The sequence below is a fragment of the Podarcis pityusensis genome (genome assembly GCF_964106645.2).
Source record: "Podarcis pityusensis genome assembly, chromosome: 13".
Classification (NCBI taxonomy): Eukaryota; Metazoa; Chordata; class Lepidosauria; order Squamata; family Lacertidae; genus Podarcis; species Podarcis pityusensis.
The window spans coordinates 37959841-37979716 of NC_138038.1; the positions used below are offsets into that span (position 1 = coordinate 37959841).

The 19876-nt window shown below is 50.1% G+C and overlaps 1 protein-coding gene across 12 annotated transcripts in view; it reads right to left on the reverse strand.

Moving 5' to 3' along the window:
• The window catches only part of LOC308460261 (uncharacterized protein), a 63501-nt gene that overhangs the window by 41244 nt on the left and 2381 nt on the right, over window positions 1–19876 (reverse strand). For 6 of the 12 annotated variants that reach the window (XM_080976380.1, XM_080976381.1, XM_080976383.1 and 3 more), the window contains 7 exons: window positions 8431–8789; window positions 5521–5677; window positions 5013–5040; window positions 4034–4136; window positions 1422–1451; window positions 855–875; window positions 417–509 (listed from right to left, as the gene is read on the reverse strand). In XM_080976380.1, the coding sequence (XP_080832506.1) occupies window positions 417–509; window positions 855–875; window positions 1422–1451; window positions 4034–4136; window positions 5013–5040; window positions 5521–5677; window positions 8431–8787 (789 nt within the window). In that variant the 5' untranslated portion in view covers window positions 8788–8789. The remainder of the gene's footprint in view (window positions 1–416; window positions 510–854; window positions 876–1421; window positions 1452–4033; window positions 4137–5012; window positions 5041–5520; window positions 5678–8430; window positions 8790–19876) is intronic. The other 6 variants (XM_080976375.1, XM_080976384.1, XM_080976378.1 and 3 more) reach the window with 2 other exon arrangements.

The window sequence follows — 19876 nt, forward strand, 5'->3', positions numbered from 1 at the left end:
TGGAGACAGAGGCACATTGAGAGTCCTTTGGCAGGGACCTGTATAGGCAACCCCACCCCGAAAAAAACTCACTTTGCCACAGCAGCCGCATTAGAAATTACCACATTTTACGCATCTCTAGTACTTGGAAGCATCCGTAGTGAGGTTGAGGCAAGGCGGAAGGACAGAAAAATCCTCACACCTTTGTGCCACGCTGCGAGAAGGAAGGGGAGCTTCTTCCATGTCTGAGTTCTCCATGACAGAGGCGGCATGTCGCCACACACATCATACACTCCATAGTCCGATAGGTGATTTTTGCTCCCTGGCGGGGGCCGGTTTCACCAGCCCCTACGTACCCCTCTGCCTGGAGACTCCCGAGGATTGAATATGGGACCTTCTACATGCAAGCACCAACTGGGGGGGAAAGGCCGACTTACGAATCGTGAGGAGTTGTCGTTTTTGACTGTTTTTGCGTTGCCAAAGGCCTCCAGGATAGGGTTGGCTTGTAGCAGCTGACGTTCCAGCTCACCCTGGAAAGAAAGAGAAAGAGGTCAGGTGGGGGGTGGGGTGGAGTGGGGGGGTTGCCCAGACCCAGAAGCAGCAAAAGCTGAAGCTGTGTAGAAAGAGCACTCAAGGCTCTAGCCCTAGAAATGTGTTTTTTTCGGTGGGTGGGCAGATGCAGTGCTCTGCAAAATTTAGATCCTGGCAGGAGGAAAGCTGGCTGCCCTCTTGGAAGGGAATCACTCCAAAGCGACTTCCATCTTCCATTTTTCTGACCACAGGGTGTGTGTGAGGGGGTGAACCCCACAAGCATGTGCACCAGGGAGCAATACCCACCCGAACCCCCCCCCAAGCACAACAGGAAAACTACTCACGTAGGAAGCAGGGTTGGAGGTCTATGGGTGGGGATGACGTCACGAAACATGAAATGGGGACGGGGAGGGAGAGAGCAGGGAGCAAGACGAGGTGGGGTGGGGAAAACAAAACAAAAGACAAAACAAAAATGAACAACAACCAAAGGATTAAGTCAGACAACAACAAAAAAAAAGTAAAGACCCAACAGTGACGATGCAGTAACATGAGCCGGGAACCAATGCAAGGGTCGGTGGTGGGCAGGGAGGGCACCCAGGCGCCCCTCTTCCCTTTCCCAGCACCCCTTGAATCCTGTTCCTTTCTCAAGAGAGCCCAGCGCCCTGGCTCTGATGAGGGAAGAGAGCCCACTGAACCGCTTTCAAGACAGAACACAAAAGTTTAAAAAACCAACGAGAAAAGCGTTCGAAGCCAGAATCGCAGCCCAAGGAGTCGGCATTGTCAGGAGCGGCAGCCAGTAAGTGACCAGAGATCAGCGTTGGAGGGCAGGCAAGTGAGGAGGGAGCAGTGGTGGGGGTTGGCGGGGGGGGCAGGGAGTTGGCATTTCAGCGGCATGCATTGCGCTCTCTTGCCTGTTGTTTGGCTTCGTTCGGGTACTCCGGCTGGGGCAGCAAGACAATAGAGGGGAGGTTAATGCAGGGTCCCCTCAACGGCCCACAAGAACACCCCTCCTCCCAAACACGCAGCCCCCATTACAAAACGAGAGGGCCCAAATGCCCATCTGGTAAGGTAAGACCAGCTGCCTCCCCATGTGATCCAGACTGCGAGAAGTGAACAGAAGCACAATAGGAAGGCCCGGAGCTGAACACACACTTATGCAGGCACTGGGCTCCAGGGCCAGATCCAGTTGGGTGCTGGGGCCAGGGAAGCCAGGCTTGCCAATGCCCCTCTGCACAGACGGTGCCACTTTTCTGTAGGTTTTTCAGTAAGCTCCCAAGAAAGATAAGAAGACGCCTGAGAAAATGCCCCCCATGTCGAGATAGAGGGCAGGGAGCATTTGCTCTGGTTACTGCGACTCTGTAGGATGCCCTGTACGCTGATGACATTGTAGATAATAGAATGGCTTCTGCAATAATATTAATCACTACCACTGCTATTAAATATCATTTAGCAGTGACAGAAAATGGGAGCCCTCTAAGCTTCCCCCTCCTGCCCCCAAGTCCTGCAACCAGTCCAGATTCACTCTTTGCGATTTCCTCCTTAAAGGGATCTCAGAGTGAAGGGCAAGCCCAAAGGTCCATCTAGTCAAACTTCCTGCTTCCTTTCACTGGCCAATCAGACACTTCTAGGTAAAACTCATTTAACCGTGAAGAATAGAAACAAACAAAAACCAAGAAGGGCCTGATCCAATGGCCCTCTGCTGCTGCTGCCCCCACAGAGGACGGCAGCCTCTCAATGTGGAAAGCTCCATTTAGCTGTCATGGCCAGCGGACATTGGTTAGGGCAGGGGTGCCCAAACCTTTTTCAAAGAGGGCCAGATTTGATGAAGTGAACATGCGTGAGGGCCGACCAAAGTAGTTGAGCTTTTTCAAGGATTTGACCCCAATAAATAAACTGCCACAGGGGCAGGATAAAACCGGCTGAGGGACCGAATTAGGCCCCCAAAACGGACTTTGGACATGCCTGGGTTAGGGCATATCTTCCTCCACGTAAATTGGCCTAATCACCAGGTCCCTATGGCAGGGAACCCTCCACACTCATTATATATTTTATTTATTTCATAAAATGTATACACTGCTTGAATGTAAAGGGGGGAAAGCCTCAAAGCAGTTTGCAAAAAGATAAAACTAGAAAACCCAAGAACAATTCACAACCATACTTTAAAACATACAAAAGTTGAAATACCAAAAGAGATTGAAATTACCTGCAACATTCTAAGCACCTGGATAGGCTTGTCTAAGCAAGAATGTTTCTATCAGGCACCAATATTTTACTATGTGAAGAAGTACTTTCCTTTTGCCTATCCTGAATCTGCTCTCCTGTCAACTTCACTGCACTGGATGACCCGAGTCATAATATTATGAGAGCAGGGGAAAGCTTCTCTTTTGTCAACTTTCTTCACGCTTTTATTTGTGGCTATATAGGGGGGAGGCCTGCAGGTTCTAGTCTGCCCAACTGCTTAACTTAGGTGTAAACTTCCTCCCCACTACCAACATTCTGGCCAGTGAGTGTTGGGATAACTAACGCATGAGCACCAAACCCTTATTCCTAAAATGTTAATTCATTTTTATTTTATTACCGCAGGGAACAATTGACTCTGACATATCAGGTGGCCTGTACTTATGTTCTGGCAGTTCTGCGATAGTTCCTTGCCCCCACGTAGACCTCCTCACCGCAAAATGTTTGGCTACGGGCCTGGTTTCGTTCTCCAGTTTGTTAAGCGCCCAGGACTTCCAAAGCGGGAGGAGGAGGAAGAGGTGAAATCTCTATCATATTTGCGGACAAGAGAGAGAAAGGGAAGGGATCCTGACTCCAGTAGGCCACTTATAGAACAGGGCGGGCACCAACTGCCTCATCTTGTGTTACTTCCGCCAAGACGCAGGAGCGCTTGGGAGGACAAGCCCTGCACCTGCAGATCTGCGAGGGCGTCGAGACAGAACGGCAGTGACTGGGAGGGATGGAGGGAGGCAGACGGGACATGGTGAGCGAGAGGCACACAGGGCAGGTGGGAAGGACAGAGTGAGCAGTCGTGGCGACGCAGGTTGAAAGGAATGACTACGACAGGTACAGGCAGCAACTCGTTTCCTTCGACAACAACACAAGAGGGACGGGCAGGCCATTTTGGTGCTGGCTTCTGCCCGGATGCCTCTGCCCAGATGCCACAGACATTCCAAGCGGGCACAGACTGGGTGTGGCAGGGGAAGGCACTCAGGGGAAGGGTGCTTCCACTTTCCCGCTACTTCACGCATTCCGGAGTCTGAGCACCAGCAGTTGGGGAAAGCTTCCGGGCTGGCCTTGGCTCAAAGCTGAGCCCTGGATGCTGGGAGGCTGTCGGGCCACACACAGGCATCTTTTACTTGCCTGCCAGGGGGGGAGTGGGGAGGAAGAGCCTGTCAACTCTGCTCAAGGGTTGGCGGAGAGATCAGGCCAGTCCACTTACCAGGGAGGGGGCATTTTCAAACGGGGGGGGGGGGCAGAGCGGAGCAAATGCTAAAACACCACGCATCGGCCAGAGGTCACTCACCGGCACATTGTGGTCCTTCCGGGCTTTGTGCGATGAAGCCACGTGGGCCAAATACTGGATCACTTTCTTCGTGTTCTCCGTCTTCCCAGCACCTGACTCGCCCCTGCCAAGGAGACCAGACACCAGGGGTGAGAAAAAGAGGGCGCTCAATCCTGGGTGGCGCTCACCCCCCTCTCCCTCCCCAGCTTCATCTAAGTGGTCTCCTAAAGAGGTAAATAAACGCAGCATCCTCTCTTCCCGCTTCCTGGGTCTGTATCGCACATCAGTTCAGCTGACGCAGCATATTGACAGAGAGGTTCCATCCACACTGAACATTTAAAGCGGCATGGGACCACTTCAAATGGCCATGGCTTTTCCCAAAGAATCTTGGGAATTTTGCTTAAAGTCCTGAGAGTTGTTTGGAGGCCCCCTGTTCCCCGCAGAGAGCCACGATTCTAAAAGCGGTGTTGATAAGCAATCCCTCTTCCCAGGATATTCTGGGAACTGTAGCTCAGAGAGGGGAATAGGGGGTTGTGCTGGCTTGGGGCTGGTGGGAGTTGTAGTCCCCAGTGCCAAGGCTTCTCTAAAGCAATATCTAAATGGTAAAGAGTCATTATTCACTTCCCTCTTAATATGAAGACAAGCCTCGTGGTTTAGGCCCCAGATCAATCATTTTTGTCTGGCATTTGAACAGAACAGGAGGAAGCTGGGCAAACGAAGCCGGGGGTTCAAGATGGGTGTTTGTAAGGTTGTGTGAGCACAACAGCCCACATTGTGGACAGCTGACAGGCCTGCAGGGATCCTCTTGCTTAAACTAGCATGCCTTGTGACAGATACTGGTGTCTTTTGGTGCTCGGTGCCCTTTTGGCCCGCAGAGATTTCCACAGCCGCAGGCAAACAGGCATGTGAAGCAATGGGTGTGTAATGACCTTTGGCTCACCCACATACCTGCTGCTGAAAGCCCCTCCCCAGCAGGTAAACCGTTCCTGCTGACACTCACGTGCACAAGATCGACTGATCCTCTCGGTCTGGAGGGGGGAAAGGAAGAAGAGAGACCGTTCAGAGACAAGAGGCAGGAGCTGTCTCCTCCGCCAGAGGGCACCAGAGGCAGACATGCAACCACCCACCCACCGACCACAGGATTCTTAGGACCTCTCCGACACATACCACACTGCGCACTCACCCCAAAGCCACACACTTCTTCCCTCCTCCAATTCAGTTTGGAACGGGGAATGGCTGGAACTTCTCCACCCCTCCCCACCTCCCACAGCAAGCCCTAGTCTCGGGCCACATTCACACTTCTATGGCGCCATGAGATGCCTCTTTAAACACTCATGGCTTTCCCCAAAGAATTAGGAGAATAAGGGTCTCCTAACAACTCTCAGCACCCTTAACAAACTACAGCTCCCAGAATTCTTTGGGGGGGAAGCCGTGACTGTTTAAAGCGGCATCATAGTGTCTGAAATGTATGGCACCTCTGTGTGCCCCCTTCGCTTTCCAAATCGTACCCTGCAGCATGCTCCGATAGGCAGCCTCAGAGATGGCATAGATGTGGGGTGGCATCTCGTGGCGCTTCTTGCCCCGGTACATTTCCACGATCTGCTCCGTGTAGATGGGCAAGTTCTTGTAAGGGTTGATGACCACGCAGAAAAGCCCCGAATAGGTCTGTTGTTGCAGGAGAAGGAAGGGGGAGGGGGAGCAGCACGTCAGAACAGTTCTCCGCAAGCCCCATTCCCAAAACACACACATAACCGCAAGGTAAAATATGCCTGCGCACAAGCGCTCTTAAGTTGCCGTGCTTCCTTCCAAAACCAACATCTGAAAATTCGAAAATTGCTTCTGCTTCGGACGGAAGCAAAAAGGAAGAAAAAGAGATGCAGGCTAAGTTAATCCACTTCCAATTTATCAATCAAGCGTATCTTAAGGCTGAGCAGGGACCAACCACCTGGTTTACATGAACAGCAATTGGGGGTTGGGGGGCAGAATATATATGCGGCAAAAAGAGGTGATTCCAGCTTTTTCAACTCTGAAAAATCTCTGGGTTCTGGACTGGTACTCTCTTTTTAAAAAAATGATGTGGATTGATGGACACAAGAAAATCCCCTGCCCCAAAACAATTGCCTCGTGTGGCTTCATTGCAAGGGCACTCCTGGGTACATACGGCCAGGGTTTTTTTTAAAGAAGGAAATACAGTGGGCAAGCTTAAGAAGATAAACAGATTGTTCACACATAACCCAACGGGGGCCGATTCTTAATGCTACCGTGGCTGTGGTTTTCTTTAAACCTGGTTATTAAGCTGAATGTTGATTGGTCTTTGTTACACCACCACCGGCCCGATTTTGGGGTGGTTTATGGTACCACACTCAGAGCCGAGTTCCACGCATGGCAAAGCAATCCAGTGGTGAGCTTACATAATTTTAGACTCTGGACTTCACGGGCATACGGGAAGGGCACAGTCTATTTCTGCACCCAACTTCAAAATGAGATAAACCGGAGCTGCGACAGTATTTGGGGACCCTGAGAATCACTCTGCTGAGTGGAGCCCTGGGCTTCTGCTCCAACCCCAAAGGCCTACCCTGACTATGCTTGTACAGTTTTACTGCAGGGCCAGTGAGGCTGGAAGCCTGCATAAAACTGGATGAATGTGAACAGAACACAAAGCAATAGACTGGGACTGCAGGGAGGCAGGTGTAGGGTAAACAGCAGAGAGGGGGAAGGACACCTGAGCAAAAGATGTCGCCCAGGGAAGCTGCAGAAACCCCCTTCCATGCAGCATTTTCTCAAAAGGTGCCCCCTGCTGGGATCTCCCACAGAAGAGGCCCTCTGCCCCAAAGCAGGTGGCAGAGCTAGGCGACCCACAATCTAGTGCCTTCCACTCTCAAGATGAAGTGTGTGTGTTTGCAATTGCGCCCTTGGGAGAATTTGTTTCACACCTCGTCGCGGGCTCCCGTTCTAGCTAAACAGGTCTAGTCCGTTCCCCGCCCCGATACCCAGCTGCAGGGGTGGGGACTGGAACGGGGGAAGGGAGGGTTGCTGGGCTGTCCGCGAGTCAGCAATGACGTGCGGCTGAGAGAATGCCTTGGCACGCTGCCTCTCAGGGCAGCCTTTTGTGCCCGCTTGGGTGGCACGGAAACCAAAGCTGACAATGCCAGTCAGGGCAGAAGAGAAGGGGGCATTTCTCCCCGCTTCCTTTCGTAGCTAAGCTGCGTGTGTTACTGGGGTAGAGGAGACTCAGCTCCCCCCTTCTGGCGTCATCACCCACGCACCCGGGCTCCACAAACTGGGAACAACAAAGGCCCAACTTTTAAGCCCCAGAACCAGCTCTTCCTCCTCCCTGGCACCAGCGCCTGCTATGACTGAACAGCTCAGCATCTGAACAAAACCGCACCTCCACTCAGAAGGGAGAACAGCTCTGTGGGCCAAGAGCACAAACTCCGGGAACTGTTCCCCAGTAGGGGGCACATGGGCTCCAGTTTGGCTTAGGTCACCCAATAGGGCCTAGCTGCCACCACTGAAATGAGAAAATACTTATAGCGGGCCTGGATCTTCCAAACGGGAGTTGTGCCCCTCCAAATGTGGCTGGACCCCCAGTTCCCCAACCACGTGGCCCTCCTGATGTTGTTGGCCTCAAACTCCCAGCAGCCCTACCCAGCGTGACCAGTGGTCAAGGATGATGGGAGTTGTAGTCCAGTTGGAGAGCCGCAAGCTCCTCAACCGGAGAGCCGTGTGCTTCCAGTTTAAAATCTAGAAAGTGCCTGTTTTCCATTCTGATTTCCAATACCAAGTTTCTGGTGCTTTCTCCAAAGAGAACACAAGGCCTAGAGTGGCAGTTCTCTGCACCATTGCACTCAATGACATTTTTTCCGCTGCCACCGCCATTCCCCACCCCCCGCCAGAAATTCAGGCTATGTGCCACTCTACACATTTTCTCTCTTTATGGTGGCAACAGCGGTATGAGCTGCATCGTTCGGATTTCTCAGCCCAGGTGTATTTTTGGTGGATGAGAGAATGGGGTGGTGGAAGCCAGAAGGTGGCAAGTCTAGAGGCCCAAACTTGGGTCTTCGGCTGTTTTGGGACTACAACTCCCATCATCCCTAGCCAGCAGGGACACTGGTCAGAGATGATAGGAGTTGTAATCCAAAACAGCTGGAGACCCAAGTTTGGGAAGCACTGAGTTCGAGAAAGGCAGGCCTGGAAGCCAGAAGTGCCTGGGTTCTCATGGAGGGGAAGGGGCTCCTCACAGCAAGGAGTGCCAGGAAATGGGACCTTGGCTCCCCAGGGGACTAATGGCTCCCCACGTGGTACCAAGTGGAGGGTGGGCAGGAGGGTGGCAGCCAGGCCTCTGGGGAAAGTTGAAATTGGTAGGGAAAGGGGAAGCCGAGAGGCAGGACTCCCAACCTCCAGGCAAGCCAACTCACATAGATGAGGCCTGAGTAATAGCGGTCCTTGAGGTTGTGCAACACAGAGGCCTCGTTGAGGCAGGTCAGCTCCGCCATGTCCTCCACCTTGGTGAACTTGGGGGGGTTCATCTTCTGGATGTCGTCCTTGGCGACCAGCACCTGACGCCCGTTCTCGGCAAGTTCCACCAGCACCTCGTCCCCCCGCTCTTCGCGCAGACCGGCCGCCTCAAAGCCATGGCGCTCCGATGGGACCCACACCAGACGCTTGGCCGTCCAGTCAGCCTGGGAGGCTGGGTTGCCCACCTGGTTCCGATCCACAAACAGGTATCTCTCGGCGCTGGCGTCGCCCCGCGGAGCAGGGGCTCGGACAGCCATGGCTGCGGGCAGGGAGAGAAGAAAAACCAGAAAAGATCAGACAGGGAACACCCCAGTCCTGAGCTGTGGGTGCACAGAATTCCAATGCCCAGGAAATAATAATTGCCCCCTGGTGCCCCCCCCCCCAAGTTCTTCCAGGTGCCTGTGTCTTTTTGTACCATATGACTGGAAGATGCTCAGATAAGGCCAGTGGGGTATTAAACGTTTTTCACTGCTCCTGTGAACTTCTGCACACATTTGCTTCTCTTATCTCCTCCCTCCACCCCACACACCAGAGATGCGGCAAATTTCAGGGCACACAGGCAAAATAGTGCGAAATTCCCCACTTCTTCGAATGGAAAAAAAACACCAAGCATGAAACTTTGAGGAGCGGGATGAGTAGGGAAAGGAAATATTTGAAGCATTGACTTGACTATCAAATACAAAACCTGACCAAATCCGTTGAACTCTGGAACGTCTTAAACAAACATTATCACGCCAATAAAAGAGCAGTTCATGTTTACAAAGTAATCACTGGGAAATAAGGCCTGGGTTTTGGCAAGGGTGGAGTCAATTGTGGGAAAGCAAAAAGTAACTGGAACCAGGACTTTGGGGTCCCCAGCCAGAATACTGTGGTTTTAATGAGCCGAGAGAAAAGGAGAGCCATTGAGTTGGGTTGGGGACTGTCTGTAGTTGCTACTTAAAGCCTGGCCTTCTAGTATATTCTTTTTTTTTTTAATGATATTTATTAAAATTTCAGAAACAAAAAATTACATAGTTAAAAATAAAAGAGACAAGGGAAAATATAGGAAAAAAAGAGAAAAAACATACAAAATACAAAGTATAGAATTTTTTTTTTAGAAAAAACACTTAAAAACAAATTAATCCTTCCGTATCTTACATTTCATTTCCTTGCTTCCCTGACCTCCTCTCACCTCCCTTTTTTGTATTCCAGTTCAATTGGTTAATTCAGCAATTCCTTTCCCTCTTTGTTTTTGTCTTAGTCCTTTAACTTAATATATTATAGCTTTAGATTCTCACCTATTAACCAGCCATTTTTTCATACACCTTTATGACATTGCTGCTAGAACCACTTAATTTCATTCTGACATCATTCTAACATTCATTAATTTTACAATATTTCTGTAAATAGTCTTTAAATTTCTTCCAATCTTCTTCCACCGACTCTTCACCCTGGTCTCGGATTCTGCCAGTCATTTCCGCCAATTCCATGTAGTCCATCACCTTCATCTGCCATTCTTCCAGAGTGGGTAGATCTTGTGTCTTCCAATACTTTGCAGTAAGTATTCTTGCTGCTGTTGTAGCATACATAAAGAAAGTTCTGTCCTTCTTTGGGACCATTTGGCCGACCGCCTTCTAGTATATTCTTATTCATATGTATTTTCCACCTCCCACCATGTGTTCAGATTTTTCCTTAAGACCGGGAGGACATAGCCATTTTAAAAAAAAGGTTTTTGTAAGGTCCCATCATCATCACTGGCCTGACACACCCAAACACATTCACGCCCACCTCACTTTCCACAAAACAAGCCTTACAAAGTTGGAATTCTCTAAGATACTTAACGTAGTTCATTACTCTTGTATAGAATCTTACTGAAGAAAGATTCTGTGCACAGTTTGCAAGATTCGAGGTATCTGATTGGCATATGAAAGAGAGAAAATGGGATTGGGAAGTAATATACAACCCAAATCACCATTTCGATATATGCACAAAATGTTGCAAAATCTAGGGAAACCCCCTCCAAAAAAAGCAAAACAAAAAAACCCACAACCATATGTCGTCAAATAGGCCTGTACTCCGAAGTTGGTGTGGAAGAGTCTAATAGATTCCTATTTACCCATACACAATAAAACTATAATTATTGGCAGATGAATTAATGAAAGATATTATGAATCAGGATGAAAATATTTTAAAACTCAGGGTTTGCCAGGACCTGTCATTGTATGCAATTCTCTCCGTCTGTCTGTCTGTCTGTCTCTCTCTCTCCCTTCTCTCTCTCTCTCTCTCTCTCTCTCTCTCTCTCTCACACACACACACACACACACACACTTTTGTAGTATGAACTTACAAAAACTGAATGGCGGTGGACTCACAGATGTTACCTTCTAGACACAATAAGCAGAGCTGCTCTCAGTCAAGGGACTTAAGGAAGCCAGGAACAGACAAGGGGAGAAAACACTAGAAAAACAGGGCCAAAAATGTGGCTGAACAACTCAACTGTGTCATAAAGGTGGGGGAAACCTCCTCAGGAACCCTGGCTGCCTACAACCCGCTATCATCAAGCACCCTGCTAGTTTAACTTCTCCTCCTGGAAAATCCAGGCCCCCAGCCTCTCTTCCCTCATTCCCAGCCTAGCGACCCCAGTCAGCCGCCTGGCTGATGAGCTAGATTTTCCAGCTCTCTCCCACCCACCCCCACCAGCCCCCTGCTGGGCTCACTGGCGTAAGCTGCAGCCTCGCTTGCTTGGGCTGCTGGAGCCAGACACTCGCATCCTTGTTCCAGGCGCACAGCCGGCCGCCGGGGTCTCCTCTCTGACAAGAGGCTTTGCCCATTGCTTTGCATGAATGAGACTGCGCTAGAGGACCGCTCTGTCGCTGCTATTCTTTCAAAGGAGCTTGTCCTGGTGTCTTGCGCCCTGCACTTTCTACATCACCTTTCCCCTGCTCATCTTGGCCTCCAGTGGTTTCCCTGAACCCTGATTTGGGTACATGGAAACAGAGCATCCAAGGAGCCAAAACTTGTCTGGTGTCACGTGCTCAGACCGGCACACCCAGAGCCCAAACCCCAGGCATGTGGGAGCTGTCTGTGCTGACTCTGCAAATAAAAAATGGGGAAGCACTCTGCATATGTTCAAAGCAACTCCGCTCTTTGGCGTTTTCCTCTCATGTTAGGTCAGAACAAACACTCAGGATGTCAACATCACAGCACTTAGTTCTAAATGAGGCGCAGCACAATTTAAGTAACCTGAGTTCAGGTTCTGGTCGCTGCCTGGCTGAGAGACCCTATGTATGATGTCTTGAGCAAGCCTGAGACAAATACGCGTCATCCTTGGGTAATAACCAAAGCCCTAGTGCCCTGGCAGAGACCACTAATGACCCTTGTACCCTGGGTGGCTGGGTCTATAAGCTGCCATTGAAATTTCCCACAATGCTCCTGATATAGCATCCCTCCCACATGGTGCCCTTCACATGCGGAGCAAAGGGTGGTCTCTGAATGACCAAAAAAGCAGGTGCAGCCCACTGAGCATTGTGGGAAATCAAAATGGCAGCTTCCAGGACCTCCATTAAGAGTCACAGGGAACAAATGAGATCGCCCACTGCCACTTATGCCCAAGGGAGACCTACCAACGTAGGAGAGAATAACTCACCGGGAGAGGTACTCCTGACAGCCCCCTCAGACCTGGAACCAGCCACAGCCTTGGAGTTCCAAGGCAGAAGAAAAGCAGGATATAAACACACAAAACAACCTGGTCTTTGATCTGCCTCCGCTCTGATCTGTCAGTTGCTAGGAATTCAATTATTTCAGGAAGGGTGGGTGCAACTGAGAGAGCTCGGTGCAACAGGAAAGGTGGGCAAGGGCTGTCAGTTGGGCACCTTGCTCTCCGATGTAGAGATATGCAGGAAAGTGAGGGGGGACAGAAGAGAGAGAGAGAAAAAGAAAAAGAGAGAAAAGTCTGTGTGGTGCTACGGTGGGGGAGGGAAAGCAGCTCCACATATTCCCACAAAGAGCAAAGGGTGGTAGGTGACGCCCTTTGGCTGCCAACCAAGGCAGGTGCAGCCTGCTGAGTGTACCTGTGCCTGGCAACCACCTGCCGAAGCTGCCGCACCCCTGCCCAAGAACCCAGCAGCACTAATGCGCTGGCACCAGAGAAAAACCATACATCCCAGGTTGCTCCTTTTTTCCTTTCCCTTTTAATGCTGATGTTTCCTCTCTCCTCCTTCCAGAGAACCCTGAAATACCTTATTTCTCCATGTCTAGTACATTCTACAAGGCATAAACAAGCTCACTCCTGTTTACTTTGAATTAATTTCGAACCAACAGTGGTGCCATATTCTAAACACTGACATAAACTAAAACGCCCTGGGTGATCACTCCTCTTCTAAGCTAACCAGATCTTTCTCTCTCTCTTACTCTTACACTGCCATTTTTCCTTAAACATGCTATCTCCAGACTAAGGTAACCAGCCCCCTGCCCCTTTGCAAAATAACCAGAGGACTTCTGGATCTACTGACCCCTTTACTGAAACATACACTTTGGGAACCCCAGAGCTTTGGCTGTTTTATAGGCCCGTTTACCAATAAGGCGTGGAAACAATTATCTGCACAGGCCCAGCCCTCAAAGTACCACACCTACTGTCTACAGAGGGAAAGGCAACCACAGCACTAGGCCCAACTCTATGCCCAAAGAACCCAGGAGTCCGGGCTCGCTGCTCCACTGCTCTAAACCACTAAGCTGCAGTCCTTGCCTAAAAGGAACCCAGGAGTCCTGGCTCCAGCCCTCGCCTGCCCCGGGCAACTTTTTCTTTTCTCTTCATTTCTGGCAGAACATCGCCCCGGCTTTCCAGCACATCCCGTGCTGTCTGTCTCCCACCAGGCCCCACTCCCACCCCACCAGAGGGGATTGGACAACACCCGAACCAGGCAAGTCTGAGGCAAGAGCAGCGTCAAGCAACATCAAGTCCTGCCAAACAGTGCCCAGCCAAGTGGCACTAACGAGCCAGCTGCGCCCTCGTTAGCTAATTAATTTGCTGAGCAATCCCAGGGTGAGGCCATTAGGGTGGTGGCAAACAATTGCCTCAGGCCCCTCGAGGCCTTGACAGAGCAAAAAGATTCCTATGACAGTCTCTGGTCCTAGAATCTCCCACAGGCTCCAAACCCCCCAAAAAGAAGAAGCCGGTCAAAGAGGGGAGGGAGAGAGAAGTTTGGAACTTACTGAGGCATTTTTCATTCAAGCTCCAGCACACAGGCTATAATTGTCTCTCCCCGCCCCCCCTTAGTGGAGCTCTTGTGCTTTTTAGCAGTTGCCTGAGACAGACAGAAATTAACCAGGTTTTCCCCAACATGGGGATGCAATCCTGGGGGAAAGTGTCATTTGATGAATTTGAAGGCCAGGGAAGAAGAAAAAAGGTTGGAGCCTTATTGTGGCATAGAACTCAAAACTAGGGAGTAGTAGGGGATGTTAGGGTTGCCCAAAGGCCCTGAAGAAACAAAGCACACACCCAGCCAGTTCCTCAACAGAGGTGTGCAATGCACAAATCAACAGGTGAAACTTTTCAAGGCAAAGAGCTGAACTTTGCTGCCTTCACGTTATCCTGATGGTAAAAGGACAACTGCAGAGACCCCGTTCTGGAGTTGGCAAATGAGATCTGGGAACCTGAACACACGAGGTTTTCTGGGAAGGAAGCGGGATCTGGCAGAGAAAGCTCAGGAGGTCTTGTTGTGACCCCTACATGCCTGGATTCTCGAGAGAGCCAAATGTAGCTATGATCATCACAAGACTCATTTTAAATAGTAGGTGAATCATTTATTTATTTCATGCTACACCTCATGGATTGCAGCAAGCAGATTATTTATTTAAAACCCATGCGAGGGAACACATTTGCAAGTGAGCTAATACAACATCTTTCCCAGGAAGGGGGCGCAATCTTTGGTGAAGGGAGGTGTAGAGGAAAGGAGTCGCAACGATCAAAGGGTGTTTCTGCGTCCTGTGTCCCAGGGATGTGCCAGAAAGAATGGGACAGTAAAAGAAGCCTCCACAGAGATGGGGAAACTGGGGGAGCACACACTGGGCTGAAACAAGGAAAGGACGATATGACCCAAAATTTGTGTTGTGTTTTTTTTTGGGGGGGGGAGTTGGTCAAAGGAGGTAAAGTTCCTCCCTCCCCTCTGCTTTATGGAGGTTGCCCTGCCAATGCCCCCTGGCGCTCGCCTGTTGGTTTGAGATTGGCAGCACCCGCAATGGAATCGCAAGAATGCCCTTGAAAACCCACAGCCCAGCTGGTATTGGCAAGCACGGCAACCTGAAGAGCAGGGACAACTTCGAGCCCTCGCCTTTCCGGCACCAAACGGACAATGAGAGAAATGTTGATGGGCGGGCACTGTGGGTTAGGAGAGGCAGAGAGAGAGGGAGGGAGGGAGATGCATGGAAGAAATATAAAGAGACATTTTGGTTAGACATTTGCACCATACTGAAAAATCTCAGGGCGGAGGGGGGATATGCAGGGCTTTTAGGCCCTGTGGGTTTTTGATCTGGCCCGGATATTCCAAAAGGAAGCCGCACTGAGTGGCACCATGCCCAGAGGTAATTGGTTCCAAATGCGTCTCCCTCTGGGGCGCGGCATGGCTAAAGAGGCAGAAAACGCAGATCTGTGCAGAGGTGCCAGTTGAAGTATCTCATCTTCAAAGCTGGTTGAAGATGAGAAGCGAGAAGGGAGTGGTTGATGCCTACTGCTTGAGGAGGGAGAGGCTGGGAGCCAGGATTCCTGGGCACTCGAGGCCGGGAGGGCTCCTCCTGAGACAGAGATGGAGGGCAGGGGAGGAATCCTGGGCAGAGAGCGGAGAGAGGGAAACTGGGCTTGAGTGGGTTAAGAGCGGGAAGCAGCATCCCGTGGGATGAAATCGTCCTATAATTGTTAGTTAAGATAGCCACAGGAGTTTGTTTTGCTTGGGATGACCGGAATATTTTTGGTGTGGCTGCCTCCCCAATTTCGGAGGCTCCTTAAACCCCCAGAAGGCGGTGCCTGACTTGCACGCTCTGCTTGATTCTCAGCCACCCGCTCGAACCTATTTGTGTTGGGAGTCATCACCTTCTGCTTCTCACCTGTCAAACTTTCTTGTTGTGGCAACAACCCAAAAAGCAAAGGCAGCAGTGATGGGAACTATCTGCCCACCTCCTCCTAGCACAACATCATAGCCCGCTCCCCCAACTCCCAAGAAACCAAGGAGGCTGTTTCCCATTACCAGCATTGACTAGTGGGGAACCCTCTACAATTTCAAGACACTTCAAACACAAACACACAAACACACACACACAGGCCTTGCTTGTTTTGTGTTCAGCAAACAAAGTTGACCAGCGTTTGGCCAAAAGGAAGCCAAGTGAACGATTTCCATCTGACATGCAGTGTTAGAAACACAGATATATAATCTTATTGCCAAATGGCACCTTAAACCTAGGTTACAGTTGCTGCAATGGAATGTCTAGGTGCCATTTTTTGCAAATAATAATAATTTCATTTCTATACCACTTTATATTTTTAAATCTCCAAGTGGTTTACAACACATTAAAATATTGTATAAAACAATCGAGAATAAAACAAATTCAAGCTTCAAGGAAAACATTTCAGATCCTTCTCTAAGTGACATTCTGCTTTCCCCAGTCACTAACTTGGCACCGTGAGATGCCCACATGGTCACAATTGGATCGGCGTCAGTCGTAAAACGCACCTGGCTAATTTCTAACACCGTCCACACAATGCAGCGGAATAACCGACCAACAAACCAAGCAACAAAAAAATAAATTGCTTTCATTTGTTCACTACATTTGTAGCCCTCCTCTTCTCCAAGGAGCTCAAGGTGGCATCCATGATTCTCCGCCTCTCTGTGACCAGCCTGAGGTGAGCTAGTGAGATTGATGGCTGGGGTGTGTGGGTAGGGGCATTTGAACCCCGATCTCTCAAGTCTTAGTCGGAAACTCTAACCACTATACCACACCGACTCTCCTAGGTAAGCAAGAGCCACGGACAAAAGTATGCCACACCTATCTCAGTGGTTTTAGCTTTTCAAGGCTACCAAAAGGAGGCGGGAAGATGCGTCTATGGAGAGCTGTCTCAGCACTGCTAAGGCTCCCTCTCCAGCTGCCCTCTGCCACAAGGATCTCAGCTCTTTGAGGCAACACAAACTCAGCAGCACAGCCGTAGTCACCGCAACTGCTCTCGGGGCCCAAGGGAAACAGTGACAGCAAACAAAGCAAATCCTTCTTGTACTTGGCTGAGTCCTAGCAGATATTCCTGCCACGGTATCTCTTGGTGTGGAAGGGAGAGGAACACAGGGACCAATTCCTCACTGCAGCTTCTGTTGAACCTGCAAGCTAATCCCTCCTCTCTCTGCTTTTTAATTTAGAAGACCAAGAGCAGAGAGACAAGAGCAGAGATATCAACATAGCATGGCACTTTCAGGCTGCGCAATGGTGGCTGCACCCCAAAGCTCCATGACTGCTTTAGGGATTATGGGCACGGAGGGAGGGAGAGTAGGCCTTGAAAGCAGCCATGTTACCCCCAGTGCTGTGTTTCTGAGGTAAAATACTATGGCAGCTGCCTCTGCAGGGAGGGGAAGAGGAACAGCTGGTCAGAACAGGAAGTGGGGGCCATCCATTCAATAATTATCTGCAAAACCGACATACTTGGTTCAAATACATGCATTTACCTACACCCTTCAGGAAGCACATCTCTACGTTATCTTTTTTTTGCTGTGTTTAACTGAATATATTGAGATTGCAGTGTGGTTTATGTAAAACCTAAACCAGGGGTGGGGACATCTGTGGGCCTCCCACTCTTGTTGGACTCCCACCTCCCATCAGGCCTGGCCAGCATGGCTAATGGTCAGGGATGATGGGAGTTTAAGAGTCCAACATCTGAAGGGCCACAGGACTCCCGTCCCCCCGCTGCAAGGTCAATGAACACTATATAAATGCCATTTCACTCCACATCCAGGTAGGCCTCATGACATTTCAAGTGTATAAAGGTTTTTTTTTTAAAAAAAAAGCTAAATGACCCCTGGACAGTTAAGTCCAATCAAAGGCGACTTTGGGGTGCGGCGCTCATCTCGCTTCAGGCAGATGGAGCTGGCGTTTGACCACAGACAGCTTTCCGGGTCATGTGGCCAGCATGACTAAACTGCTTCTCAAGCAACAGGACACTGTGACAGAAGCCAGAGCGCATGTAAACACCGTTTACCTACCCACCGCAGCGGTACCTATTTATCTACTTGCACTGGTGTGCATCCGAACTGCCAGGTTGGCAGAAGCTGGGAAAGAGCAACGGGAGCTCACCGCATTGGGAGGATTCAAACCACCGACCTTCCGATCAGCAAGCCCTAGAAGAGGCTCAGTGGTTTAGACCACTGCGCCACCCGCGTCCCCATCTGATCAGTCTCCATCTGATCTATTCATTTTAAACGGTATTGTACCACTTTAAACAGTCACCAATTCCCTAAAAGAATCCCGAGAACTGTAGTTTGTTAAGAGGTGCTGAGAGTTGTTAGGAGATCCCCATCTCCTCCAGAGAGCTACAATTCCCAGAGTTCCCTGGAAAGAGGGATTGAGCGTTAAAAGATTCTGAGAACTGTAGCTCTGTGAGTGGAATGGGGTCTCCTAACAGCTCTCAGCAGCCTTGACAAATTACCCAGGATTCTTTAGGGGAGCATGACTGCTTAAAGTGGTATAATACTGCCTTAAATGTGTAGTGCAGATGGGTCACCAGTTCCCCTTCTAGGACTCCACTATATGGGCCCCTGGGGAATTCTGTGCCCATTTCCTTATGGGGTACAGCAGCAGCCCCTTCTCCACCCACCAAATTTCCAAAATGAACCTCAATTCATTATTTGGATAGCCAAGATTTAAAGGCAGGAGGAATCTGGGAGTCAGGATAGTTGGCTTTCTTGAGGGAAGGCTATAAGAGATGTCAGGAGACTAGCGTCCTGGATTCCCCAAGAGGCGGCGTGAGGAGCCTTTGCCCCTCTGAGATGCGGCTAACTTACAACTCCCATCAGCCCTGCAAGTGTCACCAGTAGCTAGGGATGATGGGAGTTGTAGTTCAGTAGCAACCTAACGGCTGCAGGGTCTCCATACCTGTCCAAGAGGCAAGTAAGGAAAGGAACACAGAAGAGTTTGTAGAAATTAGTCCTGAGCTATGTGACAGGAAAGATGGCACCAGATGCATCAGAGCTGTCTGCCTTGCTGATGCGTCCAATATATCCGGAGGGCACCAGGTTGGGGAAGGCTGCATCAGAGCAAGAGGACAGGGAGAAAGGACTCTCCTGGATTCATCTGGAAACAGGATGGGGAGCTATGTGGGTTCTAGCCAAGTGGCTGGGAGCCAGGACTCCCAAGAACCCTGGGCCTCTCTGGGGTGATGGCCACTATCTTTATAACTATCACAGTCACAGAGTGAAATAACAAACCCGACTTGAATGTGTGTCACTCCCCACATATGTGTGGCGTGTGTGCCACTTTTGCGTCTTCCCACATTACGTCCCCCCTCCACCCCTTTCTGCAGAGCTCACGACACGCCTGCTAATTGTTTTGCCGGCCGGCTCATATGACTCCCAACGTATCCAGACCTTTCTGCCAAAATCCCTGTTCCAAGTTTAGGACTGAGCTGGGAGGGTTGGGAGGTGGGGGGCAGGGAGCAGGCTGCCTCCATGGTGTAAAAGCGCCCGTTGCAGCTATAAATACCGGGTTGCCGACAACATAACTGTTTGGTGCTCAAGCCCAGAGGAGACACGGCTGTGTGGGGAGGGCAAAGGATTTTAACCAGATCTCTCTCGGTTCTAGCCCCAGCTCAACATGAAACCAGGATTACTTGGAATTAACTTCTTTTTTAAAATAAAAAAAGCAAAAACACCTCTTCGATTTGTGTAATGTCTAGCATTACGTACAGCACCGCAACCACCCCTGCAGCCCTCTCTCCTTCAAGAATTTGGAACGAAATGCTCACCGTCCGGCCCACTGCTGAACTTCCCAACATCAATTACCACGTGTCTCCTCAAACTACTCCTCTTCTACCACCTTCCCCATAAAAAAGTCTGCCTTAAATCTCTGGCCACAGTTCACAGAAATATGAAAAACACATGTGACATCAAGGATCAGGAAATAAACCCACCGTCACCACCATTTCCACTGGCCCACTTCAGCTGAAAATATTCACCTCTCCAGGGTTATGAAATCAGACAGACAGCCTCTTTGGACACAAAGTGCTTCCTGGCTGCTAACTAATGGCCAGCAAATGCCTTTTGAGCGACGCATCCCACATTTTGTTGAGTGGCAGGCATGATAAAAGAAAGATAGTTCTTAAGACTCAAATATATTAACTTT